The sequence below is a fragment of the Heterocephalus glaber genome, unplaced genomic scaffold, assembly GCF_053883595.1.
Source record: "Heterocephalus glaber isolate CG9 unplaced genomic scaffold, H.glaber_assembly_v1.0 deba00001442, whole genome shotgun sequence".
NCBI lineage: Eukaryota > Metazoa > Chordata > Mammalia > Rodentia > Bathyergidae > Heterocephalus > Heterocephalus glaber.
Window position 1 is genome coordinate 3,846,181 of NW_028258296.1, and position 19,148 is coordinate 3,865,328.

Sequence of the window (19,148 nt, forward strand, 5' to 3'; positions counted from 1 at the left end):
TTATGGATGTGATTATTAACATACATTGTTGTATTAATATTAATAATAAAATTAGGATTCATTATGTGACAAAATTAATAACAAGCCCCCAGTTATTTAATATCCCATAGAATGTAAAAAGAGAACTCTTTTTGCTTTCAAAAAAACTAAAAGTTGAGATTCCATTTGATCTGGCTATTCCCCTTTTAGAGGTCGTCCTGAAAGAGTTAAATATATCAAATAGCACAATTCATAATAGCTAAATCTTGAAAACAACCTGTGTGTCTATCAACAGGGGAATGGATAAAGAAAATGTGTTGTTCACACATTGTAAAGTACTACTCTGCCATAAAAAGTGATAAACTTGAGTAATTTGTAGAAAAATGGATTCAGCTTGTGACCATAATGTTAAGTGAAATAAGTCAGATATACAGGCTTAAATATCATGTGGTTTCTCTTACATGAGAAACATAAAATATAAGTGACAAAATGAAAGATACATAATAGCAAGTAGGGGGATAGATCTTTCTCAGACAGGAGGAGGATTAAGAGTTGGAGGGAAGCAGATGGTGGGGGAGGGAAAGGGGTGAACGAAAGGAATGAAGTGTTACGTACGTGTGCCAACTCAACACAGCCGTTATACACTGCAAACATGGACAAGAAAAATTAAAACTTGAAAAGTAAGAAATAAAATTCACTTATATGTTAAAAAATTATAACCTTCGTAGTCTTCTAAATTTGCTTTGAAACAGAAAAAACATTTAATGTTAAATAAAAAGTACCAAATTATTAGTAACACTATTGAATTAGTCGCATTTAAAAATATTTATGAATGACGATTTTTTTCAGGCAAGGAATCTTTCTAAAACAGTGCCTATTTTAAATCAAGGGATAATTTTGGTTGTTTAAAGTATAAGGCATACTAATTCTACACCTGAAAATATAAACAACACAATTATTTCCACTTCTTCTGGAAAAGCTAAACAGAGCAGAGTCGGCTGACCTAACCATCTGCGGAGTGCTGCAGCCTGAAAGCACAGGCAGGCAGAAGTGCAGCTTTTACCAGGCAGGGTAATCGGGTTTCCAGTTGATACCTTGAGGGTTTGGGCCAGTTACCCCTGCCCAGGGAGCTGCCCTGTGCGTCGTGGGGTGCCTCACAGCAGTCCTGGCCTCCACAGCTGGATGCCAGTAGCATTTCCTCCCCAGGTATAGTAATAACAAAGAACCCCAGATAATGCCAGATGTCCTCTGAACTACAAAAATCGCCCCGCTTCAGTGCTATTGATTAGATGGAAGAAACACTCCAGTATGTGGAAATCAGGTTAGGAATAAAGGGAAAAGTAGCTATGCAATAAAATCAAGAATTGAAAAACAAGTTAATAGTAAGGACTCCCACTGTCTCCAGCTCAGTTCATAGCCATTCATTTAATTTTAATTTTTCTTTTTTTGTCCTGGGATTGAACTCAGGGCCTTTGCACTGAGCTATGTTCCCAGCCCTTCTTAATTTTTTATTTTGAGATGGGGTCTCACTAAGGTGCTCAGGCTGGGCTGGAACTTGTCATCCTCCTGCCTCAGCCTCCCAGAGTGTTTAAGTGAAAAACATTGGTAACACAATTTAACTTGGCCAATCAAGTGATTATTAAATATGCTAAGAATGAGCTTAATAAGTCAAGGTCTTAGTAATGAGGCTTAGAATGGTAAACTATATTAGCACCTTTTTTCAGTGACGAAGGGTAATGACTCTAGTGTTATCTGTTTTAGCTTTTATAGTGTAAATCAGAGCTAATAACTAGTTATTTCTCAGTGGAGTTTAAGCTTTCGTAACTAAAATTGCTAGGTTACATAGTGGTCACATGAGGGCTTCATGGATTCTTCTTCCTGGTAGACCACTTCCTTCATGGGCTCCCAGGGTCAGAATTCCCTAGTAGCCGGGCACCTTCTGGTGGTGCGGAAATGGGTCAGTGTGGTCTTACGTTAGCCTTGGTGTTGTCATGGTCTCCAATTGTTACTGTCCCTGCCTTATAAATTACAGATTTCCCATAGTTTAGCTTCATCATGCTCGAGAGAGTTCTCCAGTGTGCAGTGAAATTCGCTTTCATCAGCTGTGTTTGGGGCTCATCATATTACAGTAACAAAAACTGAAGATGAGAATCACAGTCCCAGTGTGGATCCTGTGCCTCTGTTTTCTGATCTGGCCACAGAAACACAGAAACAAGATTTGCTTCTACCTTGATATTTGACGTTCATTTTTCTCTTGATAAGTGCAAATGAACCGAACTAGTGAATTTTGAGCTCTTCTGTCCTACTTGAGTGGCAGGAGATTACAGACGAGTTTGAGAAGAGATGGTTGAATTTAATGATCTCACTTTAGGATAAGAAAACCGAGGGTCAAAGGGACTAAGGCGCACTCGTTGGAGTTGTTCTTTTCTCTCAGAATGGGCAGCGGGAGGCAGAGCCGAGAACTGATAAATTCTCTTCTCTGTCACTGTGTTGTTCAGAACGGTTTTCAGATTTAATGTAGTTTATTTTCAATTCAGGTGCAAACTGGAACATACAGTGCTGGATGAAAGGGGACTTGAAATTATTTATGTGTTCTGTGGAGCCCTTACTTAAGAGTTCTCTCAAGAATTACGGCCTCAAAGCTCATCTTTTCTATGTCCCGTAAGTACCAAGTAAATTACTTTGGTCATTTCTACTATGCAATTTTTTTTTAATACAAGAGCTCCACATAGCGAGGTGGACTAAGGGACCTCTCCTGTCCTCATCCTTCCTTTTGTATCTGTCGCCATCTATAGAGTGGCTTGTAGTTTTTATATCACATCCTTCTCCATTAGGGAAAAAATTTGTGTGTATTTCTTCAGGTGTATTTTTCATATTTGCTTTTTTATGAAATTAAAAATATGAATAATATTTATTTGTCCTAAGTGCAGACCCAAGATGGTAGTTTAAGTAGCTGTAATGCCAACAGGTAACACATTCAAGTCATCTTCTTACTCCAGTATTAATGTCCACGCTTGATTTTAACCCTTTAAAATAGTTTCTCAGTTATTCTTCCATCTGATGGCTGAGGAGTGACTTACCTTTTTCATTACTGTGGTTATTGAGATCGTACCATTGAGGAAAGTATGCTAAGAACTGTCCATAAAACCCAAATTACAAATAAAGAGAAAAATAAAAGACAGGTAGTAGGAAGCAGGGAGCTGGATCTTTCTCAGATGGGAAGGGGGAAATCAAAGGAGGGGGAGAGGGACAGGAGGGAAGGAGATTGAAGAAAGCAATTAAGACGTGCTAGGCACAGGCACTAACCCCTCACCGGAATGGGAACATGGTGTGCCGCGAACATGGGCTCATCAACATTTTAAAAACAGATGAATAGAGACAGAAAGCAGAATAGTGGCTGCCTAGGACCGGGAGGAGGGGAGTGTGAGATACAGAGTTTCAGTTTGAGAAGATGAAAACCATTTTGGAGCAGTATGAACGTACGTGGTGTCACTAAACTGTATGCTTACAGTGCTTACAGCGGTGCTTGGTATGCTGTCTGTCTTTTACTAAGGTAGACAGTTTCCAATCTTACCTGCAGGCTGGGCAGTGCGCTCAGTTTTAAAGTTCTGTGAACTTGTGCAAGGGCTTAAATTCTGTTATGCATGGACTGTAGTTATGTCTTGAGGTCTTCATTCTCTGAAAAAGAAATTTATATATAAATAAATATACACATTTATATAAATAAATCATTGTCTGTCTGTCTCAGAGCATTGACTTTTAATAGTAATTTAGCAATACTCGATAATTTCAAATTCATTTAGTCACCAGAGCAGTTATTGGTTAATTTCTCCAAATAGAAGGAGACAGAAAATAGTGGTAAATTAAGTATTTCTATTAACCTGCTTATTTGACAAATTATTTGACAGATTCTTTTGGCCTGCTTTTATTTTGGGCTCATGTTTCTGAATATTATTAATACAGTAAAATTCATCATATTGCACTCAGTTTGGGAAGCACTCTTATTTTTTGGCACCACATTATCCCTCTGTATGATGTGGTCAATATGTCCAGTATACCAATCACCACGTGCTATTTATTTCTGCCTTGAATTCTATTTCTGTGTCCTTTTTAAGCAGTATACCTCCAAATTAAGTAAGGCTCTGAATTTGATAATGATGAAGTATGGCTCTTCGAATTGAAAGGAGCTGGTCAGTGTAACAAATGAGACCTTTCACAGCAGCGAAAATCCACAGTGGTGATTACTTTAGACAGATTTTTCATCAAAATCACCTTTTGCTTACATTGGAGAATTTGAGAGAGAAATCTTTCAAAAGCGTTCACGCTTGAGCAAGCATATTTCTTAAGAAACTAAAAGCTGACAGTCACAAGGGATTTAAAAACCTATGAAATATCTGCTGAGGGGCAGCGCTGTTTGCGCTCAGATATTAATGTTTGTCAGTGGACCCGAGGAGAGATAGATACCCTAGAAATGCGGTACTTGGGAACTGCTTTAGACATTTTACCTCAGACCTCGAAGGAAATCCTTCCCTTTCTTTCTGAAGTGCCTACTGTGAGCCTGGCCCTGAGCTGAGCTTGCGGACAGTGCTTGGCCGGCCGTGGGGCTCTGCCTGCTCCCTGTCAGCATGGTTTTGGGGAGTCCAGTGCCTCTGTGTCATTTTCTGTGCTCGGCTTCTGCCTGTGTGTTGGTAGTTTAAGGTAGCAGTGCTTCGCTTCTGTCAGTCCTCCTTCCTTCCTGTCGCCTCTTCTTCCCTCCCTCCCTCCCTCCCTTCCTGTCAAAGTGGACTCATGGATTCTCGCTTTGTGGGACACAGTCAGTTGATACTGTTACTGTGTCACTCAGATTGAGCCATACTTGAGCAGGGGAGCCTATTCAAGGTGACTCTTGTGCTCTTTTATTGTGTTCCCATCTTTTTTTGCAGGGGTTTCTCACTTTCTAACATTATGGGATGTTGCAGGTTGATCTTACGCTTGTCCTCATATAACCTTGGACTCCTCCGAGGGAACAGTTTCTTTTCTTTTAGACAGTGGTCTTTACAAAATACAAACCAGTATCTGAAAGCTTCTCAGTGTACAGAGCTAGCTATGTGTAGTGCACACACACACACACACACACACGCACACACACACGCACACACACAAAGTGTGTATATAAAACGCACAAATCCATTTCCTGCATCTCTCTGTATGTGCATATATTGACTGTGTGTTCGTCCTAAGTGTCTCATTCTAGTTCAGAACCCCAGGGTCCGTTGCCGTATATTATAGCCCCCCAAATCCAGCTGCGAGAAACCTGCTTCTCTCCCCCACAGCACACATTCACGTGTCACTTTTTGCTCAGTCCTAGAGAACACAAAGGGGAGTTTGGGAAGGGCTGATGCATACCACTGAGAAGGACAGACATACCAAATAGAGCGTGGTATTGTTTACACTCACTTTGTCATCAGTAAGGCTAAGGGTGACATGGACAAAATATTATGTTTCACAGTTAATTAGGATGGGTCTTCTCCCCCAGTCACGTGGTTAAATTAAGCTGACAGATAGGAATGCTCTTGCTTTCTGTTTGTATTCCTTTTTTTTTCTTTTCCTCTTCTATCCTTGTTGATTTTCCCTTTGATAATATCTACATGGAAGAGCACTTTGTGTTTTACGAGATGTTTCTTTAACTTGCTCCTTGATAAGCACTGTCTAGGTCGGCACTTCTCACCCGGGCCAGATTCAGCAGGTTGGAGGTGCAGGTGGGTTGTTTGCACGTATCGAAGACGTAGACTCCTTGGCCCCAGACCTCCTGAATCCCTCCCAGAAGGCCTAGGACTCGAGTTTAACAAGTGCTCCCAGACTAGTTTGAGACACCAACCTCCTGTTTAAGTAATTTGGTATTAGCAAAGTAAAGTGTTGGGGTAGCATTTTTATAGATTACCAGTCTGAGATTTAAAATAAGTGACTGGATTAAGTGGTTTCCAAAGCTAATACTAAGATTTACATTCCTCTTCCCTGGTTTGTCTACTGTGCTTTGCTGTCAGTTGATATAATAATCGGAAACTTGGATGACACCCCTTTGTTATTATTCCTACAATAATTTAGCATAGATCTTTGCCTTAGTAAATTCGTAGAGAAATTTGAAAGAAAGAAAAACTGGACCAAAGGTCAGAGGACTAGCTGTGCTTTCTATAAACCATGTGTCGCCACCAAAAATGAAATTTCTGTTCTAAACATTTAGGTCTCTAATTTCTGAGCAGACAGTTTTCTCGGATGGTAAAATTTGCAAAGAAGCCAAATTTTAAAATTCATTTGATAAATGTTTTGGTATCATCTTTACCTTCAAGTAATGCTTATTTATATGCTGAAGGATTAAATAGCACCACTAAATGTGTGTGAGCAAAGCATAAAATATTTTGCTGTGTACAAAATTTCCAAGAATTTCACAAACCTTATGATTTTGTTATTTTAAGCCAAGTACTTCTGTTATTTTAAAAAAATTGGTGATTCTTTTATCCTTATACTTTATAATTACAAACCTTTTAGATTATCATTAGATGTGGTTCCTGAATGTGCTTCATATAATTGGTGATAATGAAATTTGATAAAATATTTAATGTGGTTTCTGTTTTTCTGTCCTTTGCCCATCCAGTACCCAGCACTGAGGCGTACATGATAGTTTGGGCTGTAGGCGAGGCGGGTACAGTTTTTCTTGAAGGACCAGATGGGCATAGATATTTTGGGCAGAGTCTCTGTCACAGCTGTTCAGCCCTACCCTGGAGCACACAACAGCCCTGGTTTTTACGTAGATGAATTAGCTTGATGGCTTGCATGGGTGCGGACATTTCAACTTTGTCATTTCCACATGTCATGAAGTATTTTCCCTCCTTTATAACATTTGAAAATGTAAGAAATCGTTCTTTAGCCCCAAGCAGAAGCCTGGACTTGGCTTGTGGATTGTAGTTTGCTGACCCTGTAGTTTAGGACATTCAGAAATTAGTGTTAGATTAATTTTTATAGTTTCATCACGGAATTTTCTGTTTGAGTGGTTTAGGAAATTTTTGAAAGAAGCTATTTATATTTTTAATTGAAATTATGAAAGACTATAATATGTTTTTATAGTATAGGTACTATATAATATATAGTCATTATGAAGGATATATACTCATTTTTTTTACATATGAAGACTACTAACAAAATGAAATTGAGGCTGAGTAAATAGATAAGACAACAGAGAGGTGATAGAGAAACTATAGCTAATCTAATTGGTAATTAACTATTTTCTACAAATGTCTGTTGTACTCAGAAAAGGATAGTTTGGTGAGACCACCGATATTGAGATGATGTGATTCTAACTTTTCTTCTTGTTTTAGAAGAGAAAAACACGAGTAGGATATACTATATTGGGGAGTTCTTCAGTCAAAGCATAATACCTTAAAATTATGTTTAGACTTAGAATACCACTCTTTATTCAACTTGCTCACACTCTTTTGTTTGTAAAACTTTTATTTTAATATTTGAAAAACATAAAAGGTCTGGCTTGATGTTTTAACAAATTGTACTTTGTTGTCTTCATTTAAACATGTGGGCAAAATTGAAAGCACTAAATCATTCTGTCTCCATTTTAAAACAAAATTTTGTGGGTGTGTAGCAATTAACATTTTTCAAAAATGCTTTTATGTAAATCCGGCCTTTGACAGTCCCAACAGCCTTGTAAAGATAGATAGTGGAGACATTGTCTTGGTTGTACTGATTTAGGAAACAAAGGCTCATATTATGAATGCCCTTGGTCTATGATCTTATGGCCAAAAAGCAAACAGAAGTGCTTGGTTTTAGGTTCATTGTTAATTTAGCATGCTTTCTACAACACTATTAACCCCTTATGCAGTACCCAGGAGACTGCTTTGCACATTATGGCTCCATAACTCTTTCCAAATTGATTTTCTGCTGCTAAAGTAATAATAAACCCAGTATCAGGAAACTTGAAAATCTACTGTCATTCAGAACATTTAGTACTAGTGGGCTGTGTGTGGAAAGATTAGAGGTCGCTTTTTCACAGTTTGTTTGTATCTGAATGTTTGTGCTAGTCCGTACAGTTGGTGCAGCCATGCTTTTCCACACTGAACTTTTAGCATTTATATTTATGAGTTACAGCATTTTTTCTCCAAAAGGACTGCGATATTTCGGAACGCAGTGAGTCTGACGAAGTTTTGGATTGGTATTTCCTCCCTTTGCCGGAGCTTTGTAGGGTTCGAATACCGAGTAAGGCCGTCGGTGTTTATGGACAGAACGGAGGGGCTGGTTCGACTGGGCATGGGGGTTCTGCTCCGTGCCCTGCTGCTCTGCTCTCAAGCCCTGGCTCTCACTTGCACTGAGGCTGCGACTCCCTAAGGAACTAGCACGATTAAAACAAACGCTAATAAATCACAAGCAACGGCTTTCTGTGTCTTTGTTGCATGCTTTATTCTTACTTTTATTTATTTATTTTTTTACTTTTATTTCCATTTATTTTATGCCTAATTTATTCCCGTGCCATAAGTTCTTGTTTCTTCAGTTTCTTCTGGGATATCTTTTTCTTCTGTGCAATTTCCTTCTCTGGTTTAGGAACAATTTGTTCCTTTTCAGTAAGGATCATCTCAGTGTGGCAGGGGGAGCTCATGTAAGGGTTAATCAGGCCATGAGCTCTGTACGTATAGCGGCGCATCTTGGGTGCTTTGTTCACCTGGATGTGTTCAGTAACCAGAGAATCGACATCTAAACCCTTAAGCCCAGCATGACTCTCCGCATTTTGAAGCATGTGCAGCAAAAATTCAGCACTCATTTTGGGCCACCGGCCCTGTGTCCAGCCCCACTGTTTGGCCTGGCCACACCTTCCAACTCCACCGTTGTCACACCTGAATGGCACACATTGCTTCTTTAATGTGACCTCCTTCAGATACTTGGTGGCCTTTCGGATATGCACACCCTGGATGGCCTGGGCAGTTTCACGGGTGTTCTTAAAGTGAACACGAAGATTTGAGCCTCTTGATTTGCATGATTTTGTGGGGGTTTCTGGGTCCAGAGAGCATCGAACCATTTTCACAGGTCCCCTCTGGCCGCTCAGAGGAAGCGCTCTTACTTTTATTTGACAGGTCTTGCTCTGTAGTTCAGGCTGGCCTGGCACTTGTGATCCTCCTGCCTCAGCCTCCCAAGTGCTGAGATTACAGGGCTGCACCACTACGCCTGAAACGTATGCTGTTATTTTTTGCATCCCTCATTAGGTCCCCCTACTCAGCTAATGACAACTATTTTTTAAGGTTAAACTACTCACAAGGTTTACAATACTGGGCAAATATTGCGTACAAAAGCCCTCTGTATTTTCTTTCTTTCCACTTTTGTAAATAGCTTCATTGAAATATAATTGACTTACAATAAATTATTCATTTAAAGTATAAATTTTGGTAAGTTTTAATATATGAAATTATGCATAAAACTGTCACTGTAATAAAGAAAATGAATATATCATCAATCATAAAACTTCCTCCTCTCCTTTACAATTCTACCCTCCTGCTCCTACCTGCCCCCATCCCTAGGGAATGACTGATCTGATTTCTGTCACCAGAGATGACTTTGCAAGTTTTAGAATTTTATATAAATGCATTTATGCAGTATTTTGTCATGTTTTTGCATAACATGATGGTTTTGAGATTCATGAATGACATATAAGACCACATCCAACCCTTTTCATTGCCGAGTAGCATTCTGTTAGGTAGGATATATTCTAGGACTTCTGCACTGTATTGGACTGTTGATAGACAGTTGGGGTGCTTATAGTTTGGGGATCACAGAGGAAGCTGCTCTGTCTCTGAACGGACGTCTACTTTTGGTTCCCTTGGATGAATATCTGAGTGTGGAATGGGGACTTCCGTAGGGTAGATGTATGGGAACTTAAGAAGTTGCCAAAGTGTTTTTAAAGTCGTGTCATTTTACATTTCCACCAGCAATGTGTTAGACTTCCAGTTCCTCCGCACCCTCATCAATACATGATATTGTTAGTTTAGTGTTATCCCATTGTGCTTTTAACTGTGGTGTGTGTGCGCATGTGTGTGTGCGCGTGTATGTGTGTGTGTATGGTACTGGGGATCAAACCCATGGGGAATCTATCACTTCTTAAAAATTTTAAAGTTTCGGGACAAGCTCTCACTAGGTTGCCTTGGAGGGACTTGAACTTGTGATTTTCCCTGCCTCAGCCTCCCTCAGAGCTAAGATTATAGGTGTGTGCTACTACGGCCGCTTAACTTGTGTTTCTTGAGTGACTGACAATGTTTAGCATCTTTCAGGAGGGACTTGTTATCTATATTTTCTATGGCAAAGTGTTTAATGATAATTATCTGTTGTAATCTTTTTTTTTGGTACTGGGGATCGAACTCAGGTCCTTGAGCTTGCCCAGCAGGCGGCGAAACCACTGAGCTAAATCCCCAGCCCCTATTTGTTGTAATCTTGGCGTGTTTTTTTTTAACTGGGCTTGTTTTGTTGGAATTTGAGTGTTGCATATATTTCACACATGAAATCTTTTATTAGATAAATAATTGACAAATGTGTTCTATTAGTCCATGGCTTGTCTTTTTGTTATCTTTCATAGAACAGAAGTTTTCAGTTTTGATAAAGTCCGCTTTATCAAATAGTTCTTTTATGGATTGTGTTTTTGGTGTTATGTCTATGAAATTTATTAACTAACTCAAAGTCACAAAACTTTCCCCCTGCATTTTCTTCTAGAAGTTTCATAGCTTTAGGTTTTCCATTTATCATTCATTTGGAATTAATGTTTTACCTGACTGAGGTAGAGATTAAACAACGTCTTCCTCCTCTTCTTTTTGCTTACTGGTATTCCTTTGTCCTGGAACAATTTTATTGCAACGATTATCCTTTCTCCCCAGAATTGCTTTCATACCTTTGTAAAAAATTTCATTGTTCCTATGCTCACCTATTTCTAGTGTTCTGTTTCCTTAATCTATATTCTGTTTTTACATGATTACTTCATTGCTTGATTACTGTAGCTTTATAGTAAGTCTTAAGGCATTGTTGTTCTTCAAGTATGCTCTTCATTTTCAAGGTTGTTTTGGCTATTTCTGGATCTTTTCTGTTTCCATGTGGATTTCGGTTTGATCTTCTATAACATAGTTTGCTGGGATTTTGATTTGCAAGTCACTGAATCTATAGATAAATATAAGGAGAGTTCACATATTAATAATTTTGGGTCTTCTAGCATTTTAATTAGGTCTTAAAATTTCTAACGACAATATTTTATAGTTCTCAGTGTACAAATCCTAGACATCTGTTATCAATTATCTCTCTAAATATTTCTATTTTTGATGTTATTGTAAATAGTATTTTAAAATAGTTTCAATTTCATCAGTTACCAAATATAAAACTGGTGACATACATGTATTCATATTATTCTTTTATTATCTCTTTAATGTCTACGGGATATGTAGTAATGTCATTTCTCTAACTTTCTATATAGTCCATTTGGGTTTCCCACAGTTTTTTCTGGCCAACTGACTAAAGCGTCTTCAATTCCATTGATCGTCTTAGCTAACTTTTTGGTTTCTTGTGTCTTATTTTTCTGTCCTCTCTTTTGTTGTGTTCTGATCTGATGTTTACCAGTGCTTATCTTTTGTTTGCTTAGGGTTAATTTGTCCCACACCCCATTTGTTAGAGCAGAGCCTGAGACTGGTTTTGAGACTTTTCTTCTTTCCTACTATATGCATTTAGTTACCATTTTTAGGACTATAAATTTCCCTGAAATTATCACTTTGTCTCAACAGTTTATCTCACAGTTCCCACAGCAATACCTCACAGTTTCTTATTTCTTTTCATTTTCATGTAAAGCTTCTTCTAATACCATTTTTAAAAATGTGTTCAGTGACCCATGAGTTATTTAGAAGTATATTAAAATTCAAATATTTAAGGCCTTTGTAACTACCTGTCTTTACTTCTTTTATTAACTACATTTTCGTTTGACTTGAATCTTCAAACTTACTGGCTTAGAATGTGGTCAGCCTGGTAAATGTGTGTGTTCATAAATAGAATGTGCACCTGCCGTTTTTGCTTGAGTGTTCATGAAATGTGCAAGGTCAAGTTGGTTGACAGTGCTCAAATTTTTATCTTTAATGATTTCTGTCTATTTGTGCTAATTATTGAGAAAAAGTTGAAATTTCCACCAGTGTTATGGATTAGTCTGTTTTCTCTCGTGATCCTATTGATCTTTTGGTTCCTGTATTTTGAAACTCTGCTATTAGGCACATACATGTTTTGGGTTGCTATGTCTTTCTAGTGAGTTAATCCCTTTTTTTATTATGGCATGACTTGCTTTATTCTGATAACTACTCATTGCTTTTAAATCAACTTTACCAGATATTAAAATGGCCTTTCCAACTTTATTTTGACTCATCTTGTAATGGTATATCTTCTCCCTTCCATGTCCTTTGCTTATTTGTGTTTCACATTTAAATTGATTTCTCATGAGCAGTTGATAATTGGGTCTTGCTTTTTCATCCAGTTTGATAACCACTGTCTTTTGAATGGGATATTTAGACCATTTGCACTGAATATGACTATTGATATGTTTAGGTTTAATCTTTTTATTTCGTTTTCTTGTTTCATTTAATCTTTGTTCCTGTTTTCCTATTTTATTCCTTCTTTTGCATCAGGTATATTTTTTTATTCCATTTAGTCTTTGTTGTTTATTAGCTGTATCTTCTTGATTTATTATTTTACTGGTTGCTGTAGGATTTAAAGTGTATGTCTTAATATAGTCTTGTGATATTATACCCTTAAATGATATCATACCACTTCACTTGTAGTGGAAGGTGATCACAACTATATCCACACAATCTCTCCTGTCCCAAGCTTGGTACTAGTGTTGTACACTTTATTTCTTTCTATCTTATAATGTCCACCATACATGGTGGTTATTTTTGGTTTAAATAATCAATAAATAATTACCCTGTTAGTTAAATTTTGTTTCTTTGCGTGAAACCCTATTTCCATCTGCTATCATTTTTTTTTTTTTTGGTCAGATGACTTCCTGTGGCATTTTGTTACGTAATGCAGATCTGGGCGTGATGAACTCTTTAAGTTCTGTGGTGCCTGAGGAAAAGCCTTTCCTCCATACCATTTTGAAAAATATTTTTATCAGATGTAGGATTTAGAGTTTAGGGCTATAGTTTTTCTTTCTTTTTAGGGCTTCATCCTTCCCTATCTTCCTCCTTGTGTTATTTCTGACATTTCATCCCCTGTAATCCTTTGTTTTTCTGATAGAATGTATCTTATTTCAGAAGCCCTTTAAGCTGGGTGTTATCATAGCTCTCCCATCCACCTTACTTTACATCCATGTAAATATTTAGCTCTTATTTTTCATATAGGTCTGAAGTGGTAGAAGATTTGCACCTGGCCCCCCAGAAAGGCCGCTTCGAGAGCGTCCAGTGCAACTGCAGCTTTGAGGAACCCTGTGGGTGTCAAATGCCAGTACCAGTAGCCAAGCGCAATGATACCTTTCTGATGTATTTGAGAATCACAGCTGCTGGGGTAACTTTTCAGTCACCTCTAATGTCAGTTCAGCCCTTAAATGTTGGTAAGTTGTGCATGAAAAGGATAAGAAAGCTAAACGTCAAGATGCATGCAGATTGCAGTTTGTTCACTGGTTGAAGATTTTTCACTGGCTTCTATCACTTTCCCTAGCCCTGTGAATGAGGATGAATGTAGTGCAGGGGCCAGATGGCAGCTGCTGGAGGGAGGTAACAGTGATAGAAATGGCTCTGCAGCCATCACTGCAATTCTTATAAAAGCAGTTTGATTTTCTAGACAGGCGTGCTGGCACAGGCAGCTGAGATGGGAAACAGGGAGGACTGGATGCAAGGCTGTGCTGGGACACAGGGCGTCTGAGATGCCTTTTCCAAACCCAGAGATGTCGAGTGGGCAGTTGGACGTGCGAGAGGTCAGGAGATACATGGAAGTTGTCAATAGATGGGTCATAGAGGACGACCCGTTCAGAGCTCAGGAAGGGCAAGGAGAAGAAAGGAGGGAAGATGTGTCCTGGAGGCATAGTGGGGAAAGGTGTTTCGGGAAGGTGGCTGTGCAGCGGTGAAGAGTGAGGTGCCTGGCGACTGGCAGCATGCTGGCTAAGGGCGGGCGCAGTGCAGCAGGCTCAGTGGGGAGAGGAGGAGCATCTGACCAGGGCAGGCCGGTTAGGTGCCCGGTGCCGGTGCCAATGACACACAGTGAGAACTGCCACCTCTTGGGGCTGTGACTCTGGAGGGAGCAGACAGAGGGCGTAGGCATGGAACTGGGGACATAGGAGCCCAGGGTGAGTGTACGTTTCCATTTCGAGTTCAGTGCACATTAATCCCAGAGAGAAAATGTACAATAGTGTGCAGTTTTATGGTCTCCCTCCACTTTTGCGTCTTTGTTTCATTTTGGTTTTGGTCACGGGGACACAATAAAGTTGACCTTGTTGTCTCCTGATTTTAGTATTTAGCTATCTCTGCTTTAAAGTAAAATTTGTGATTATCATATAAGATAAGGCCTAATCAATTTGGCTAAAAGAGGAAAGCTGTGTCTAAATTCTTGAAGCTATAGAAAGTGAGACACATGGCATTTTACTTACTGAAAATAACTTCAAATCAGTAAATGTGTCAAGGTCGCGGGAGTTTCTGTGTGCCAGAGCGATGTCTGCTGCAGAAACCTTGCAGTATAGACATGTGCAAAGAGGAGATTGCGTGCTCTCTCTTCTTCCACTTTGATAGGCTTCTGATTTTTAGTGCATATTTGTACACATCCTTTTATATTTAACAAATCAGGATTCTAAGTGTGAATGTGTGATAAACTTTTTAAACAAATAACATCAATCAGATTTTTATAGCAGGAAATCACAATGATCAAAGTAATCTAATTTACTGATTTATAGTCTTTACCATTTAGGAGGGAGGAAGTGAAGATACATGGATGTTTGTAATAAAGCACACCCAATATTAGATCTTTGTTTCAGTTCTGTAACTAGCCCATGAATAAACTTATCTTTTAAGTAGCTGAAAGGCAGGAGAAGCTGAAAATTCATGTTGACTTCATTGTATTCAGATATGGTTATATTGAAAATTGTTTGACTTAGAAGTATTGTCTTTTTTTCTTAAGTGAAGCCTGATCCACCATTGGATTTGCATATGGAAATCACAGAGGATGGCAATTTAAATATTTCTTGGTTCAGCCCAACACTGGTACCATTTCCACTTCAGTATCAAGTGAAATATTCAGAGAATTCTACCACACTCACGAGAGAAGTAAGTATATTTTAGTAAATGGAATGGAAAGTTGGGAAGCAACTAAAGACTCTCATGCTCTACAGAAATTATGGTCTACATGCTAAGTATCCATATCCCTTCCAGAGCAGAACGAACTGTCCCTGACTATCATGCATTGGAGATATGTTAGACACATATAGCTCTAGGAAGTATAGCTAGAAAAACTTTGAACTCCTAATCGTTTCTATTTCTGGACTACTGATTTTATATTTCAGCCTTCTTTCTTATTGCTCAATACATGTGTTTACACACAGCATATGCAGTTCCACTGTGACGTGTATAAAGTCTTTGTTTTTTGGTACTGGGGATCAAACTCAGGACCATGCGCTTTCCAGGCAGGCGGGACACCACTGAGCTACGTTCCTGGCTGTCAGGTCTTTTTTTAATCATGCAGTATTTATAGAGCAGGGGCTGCTTTATGAGCATCGGGTTGCTTTGGGATGGACTGTGGAGGAGGGTGTGAGGACTAGGACATGCTGAGGTGACAGTGTTGACAGTGAGTGCGTTGGATGGGGCAGGCCACTTGAGAGTGGCATTGGAGCAAGGGTGTGCCCCTGTAGGCCTGGGGGCACTGGGTTCCAGGCAGAGACTGGCAGTGCAGAGGCCAGTGTGGCAGAGGGGTGGAGGCAGAGCCCTCAGCTGGTGAGGGGCAGCAATGGCTTCTTGGCTCCTGTGAATACTTTGCCCCGTTGCATTGTGGACTAAGGGTTATGTAATTCAGAGATATTTTTAGACCTGGGCTAACTTTTTAAGGCTTTATTGTCACAAAGAGCAGGTGGGTCATCCTGTGTATGGAAAATGCTTTCTCTTGTGGACACTGGAGACCATAGGGGCATCTGATACTGTTCCCTGCATTCTGGGTGCTTCTGGATTACTTTTAGTCTATGATTCCCCTTCCCCCAGTCTTAAGAGACCAGAGAGTTTAATAAGTTGGAGAATTTTACTGGAAAACCGAGTGTTTTCAGTAAGCAGTCCTTACTCAGCTGGAGGTTGTTCCACACAAGGTTTCGTCCCGGATGTTCGCTGTGCTTTGTGAACTGGGTTTCGATTCCTGCAGCCCAGTTGACGACTAGGCGCAGGTTCTTAAACTCCTGGTGCCTTCCTTCCTTCCGTGGCCTGGCATCTAGGGGCTCTTCTGCTTCTCGCTCCAGCACAGTGTTTCCTGCCAAGGGCATTACAGAGCGGGAGCTTCCCACCGTCTTTGGCTGCATCACTCAACATTCTGAAAGTCCCATCTTATCCCTCGCTCACAACTTGTGCTCATTGCCGTGACTTTTTGGACCCATGACCAGTGTGCAGACCTTGGCGGCTTGGTCATTCATTTCTGTTTTAATTCCACGGTGGTCAGACGACTCCTCTGTGAGACTTTAATTCTTCAAATTCGCCGAGACTTGCTTGCGATCAACTTTGGGAAAGGTTCGTCACTGCGTGGTGTCGCTGATGTTTTAAACCAATGTTTGACAGGCGGAGGAGACGGTCTCTGTGACAGCCCTCCTGGTGGACAGCGTGCTTCCGGGCTCCACCTACGAGGCTCAGGTGAGGGGCCGGAGACTGGACGGCCCGGGGGCCTGGAGTGACTGGAGCACCCCTCGAGGCTTTACAACGCAAGGTAGGCCTTGGGGCCGTTTCCGCAGGGAAGGAATAGGCTTCCTGAATCTGCCTTTGGTGCATTGCAAGCGTCTTAGGTTTTGTGGCTCTAAAAGCAAAGAGGAGACACAATTTAACTTCTTATCTAAATTTTGAACAGGTTAATTTATTAATTAAAATGGTGTTGGTCCCATGTTCATGTGGTTTCATAGCAGTGATCTTGTTGAATTATTTTTCTTATTAAAAAGTTAAAAGTTAAGATTGAAGTCCTAAATTCAGAACATCATTGTATTGGTAATTCTTTACATGACAGGTGAAAACCAAGTGTCTTGATTTGATACACATTTTAAATGTTAACATTTTTATTTTAACATTGAATATACTTAATGAATGAAGGCTTTTTACTGTAGATGCTTGCATTTGACATTTTCAGTGAAAACTTTTCCTAGTTTTGAAGATTGATTGATTGGTTGTGGTGCTGGGATTGAACCCAGGGCTCATGAGTGCCAGTCCAGACCTGTACCACTGAACTACATGCCCAGTCCCTGAAGTTATTTTTAATCAGAAAAGCTGCAGTTTCCTTGCAACTTCCTATGTGGACACAAGTCCTGGAATAGTCCTACCTGTCAGGGGCTCCGCCGTGATTACAGAGGGACATTAGTGGTCCTTGTACATTTTTTCCATGTCCGGATGTACTCAGGTTGCTTTCAGATATGTGGAAATGTCCAGTGCTGTGTGAAATACCGAGCAAATATCCAAGCCACGTAGTGCAACAAGTTTATTTATGACTGCTTACTACTTAAAAAGTGCTGACGAGCCAGTAACAATTAGCACTTGACTCTTGATAAGCACCGGTAAGTATTAAATACTGTAGCTCACAGATCCACAACCTGTGTATTGAGCGACTCCCAGTCCAAAGCGGGCGCAAGGCTGATCTGATGTGTGGGGAATTGCATAGCACAGAGAAGAGCTCAGCAGAGTCTGAAGCAATGGGAGGGTTAATGCCGAAACACGGGATGCCTGCCAGAGGTGATGAAACCCAGGAAAATTGCAATTGGGTTCTGCTACATAATGAAAACAATATTAGAAGTGTGGAGTTCTTCTAATATCTTTATTAAATGCATTTTAATTGTTACCAGAGAAGAGAAGAAACTGACATAAGGCAGTTTCCACATTGTGCATGTGGCAGCTCTTGTCATGGGTTAGGGAAAATATTTCCCCCTTGAAGAAATACAGCTGCATCTGCTCCAAGAATAAAATAGTCAGAGGTGGGTGTGTGGCCCGGCAGGAGAGTGCTTGGCCAGCTTATGCAAGTCCTGGTTTCCTTGTTTCAGTCACAATCTGTATGCTTTTGAGTAGTTAATGCTGGTAATACTTGTAAGCAGAATATCTTCTTTTAATAATGTTCATTCATGAAGATCTTGCAAAAATATTACTACTTGGTCATGAGAAGAAAATTATTATTGTTCTCATTTTACTCATTGAATGTTGCATAACATCTTGATGAGAATAATTCTTTATTCAAATTAATTATTTAGCATTTACCTCCTGAATTTTAATAAATTTGTTCCATGTACATTTTATTTTTATTTTTAAATTTAATTTAATTTTTTAGAGTAGGAAAAATTTATTGGGAGAAAGAAAGCTTCTGCCTAAGAGAGACAGAAGGGGGACTGGAAAGTGGATTGCCTGCCCAACCCACTTTTCAAAGATGTTTTGTACAGCAAAACCATGTGGTGAGGCGGGTACAAAGTGGGACAAAACTGTAAGACCCAATGGAAATTTACAAGGTGGACATGAGGTGGGACAAAACCATGACCAACCAATAAGATTACATGTACAGTCACCCAGGTAATATTGATCAAATGGGGGTCAAATGGGGGAGCAAGTCAGGTAGCAAGTGTACAAGGATTTTCAGTAAGAATGGGGGTTGGGGATATTTCCTGGAGAGGCTGGGGTAAGACCTTGACCCCCCCCCCTCCACCCCAGGTGACTGATACCTGTTTGGAATATCAATCACTGCTATTTATCCCCAGGGGAAGCACAAGGGTGTGCAGTTTCTCTCCTTTTACAATTCTGGCCTTCAGTGAAAGTCTTGATTGTCCTCCATGTTGGCTCCTTGCTGTGTTGGCTCCTGGAGGGCCAGCCCTGTCTAACTGCATACAAGATGTCTAATTAACTTGCCTATCTGCAATATTCCCCCTCTGAAGAAGTACCCCTAACTGCTGAGAGGGGGCAAAGGGTGAAGACCGTTCTGGCTACTTC

General features: G+C 39.8%; 1 protein-coding gene across 7 annotated transcripts in view; it reads left to right on the top strand.

The window, feature by feature from the left end:
- The window catches only part of Lepr (leptin receptor), a 105,171-nt gene that overhangs the window by 45,203 nt on the left and 40,820 nt on the right, over positions 1-19,148 (top strand). For 6 of the 7 annotated variants that reach the window (XM_087212860.1, XM_087212861.1, XM_013070994.3 and 3 more), the window contains 4 exons: positions 2,517-2,640; positions 13,365-13,573; positions 15,130-15,275; positions 16,761-16,905. In XM_087212860.1, coding sequence (XP_087068986.1) covers positions 2,517-2,640; positions 13,365-13,573; positions 15,130-15,275; positions 16,761-16,905 — 624 coding nt within the window. Of the gene's footprint in view, positions 1-2,516; positions 2,641-13,364; positions 13,574-15,129; positions 15,276-16,760; positions 16,906-19,148 lie in introns of those variants that run through there. The other variant, XM_087212864.1, reaches the window with a different exon arrangement.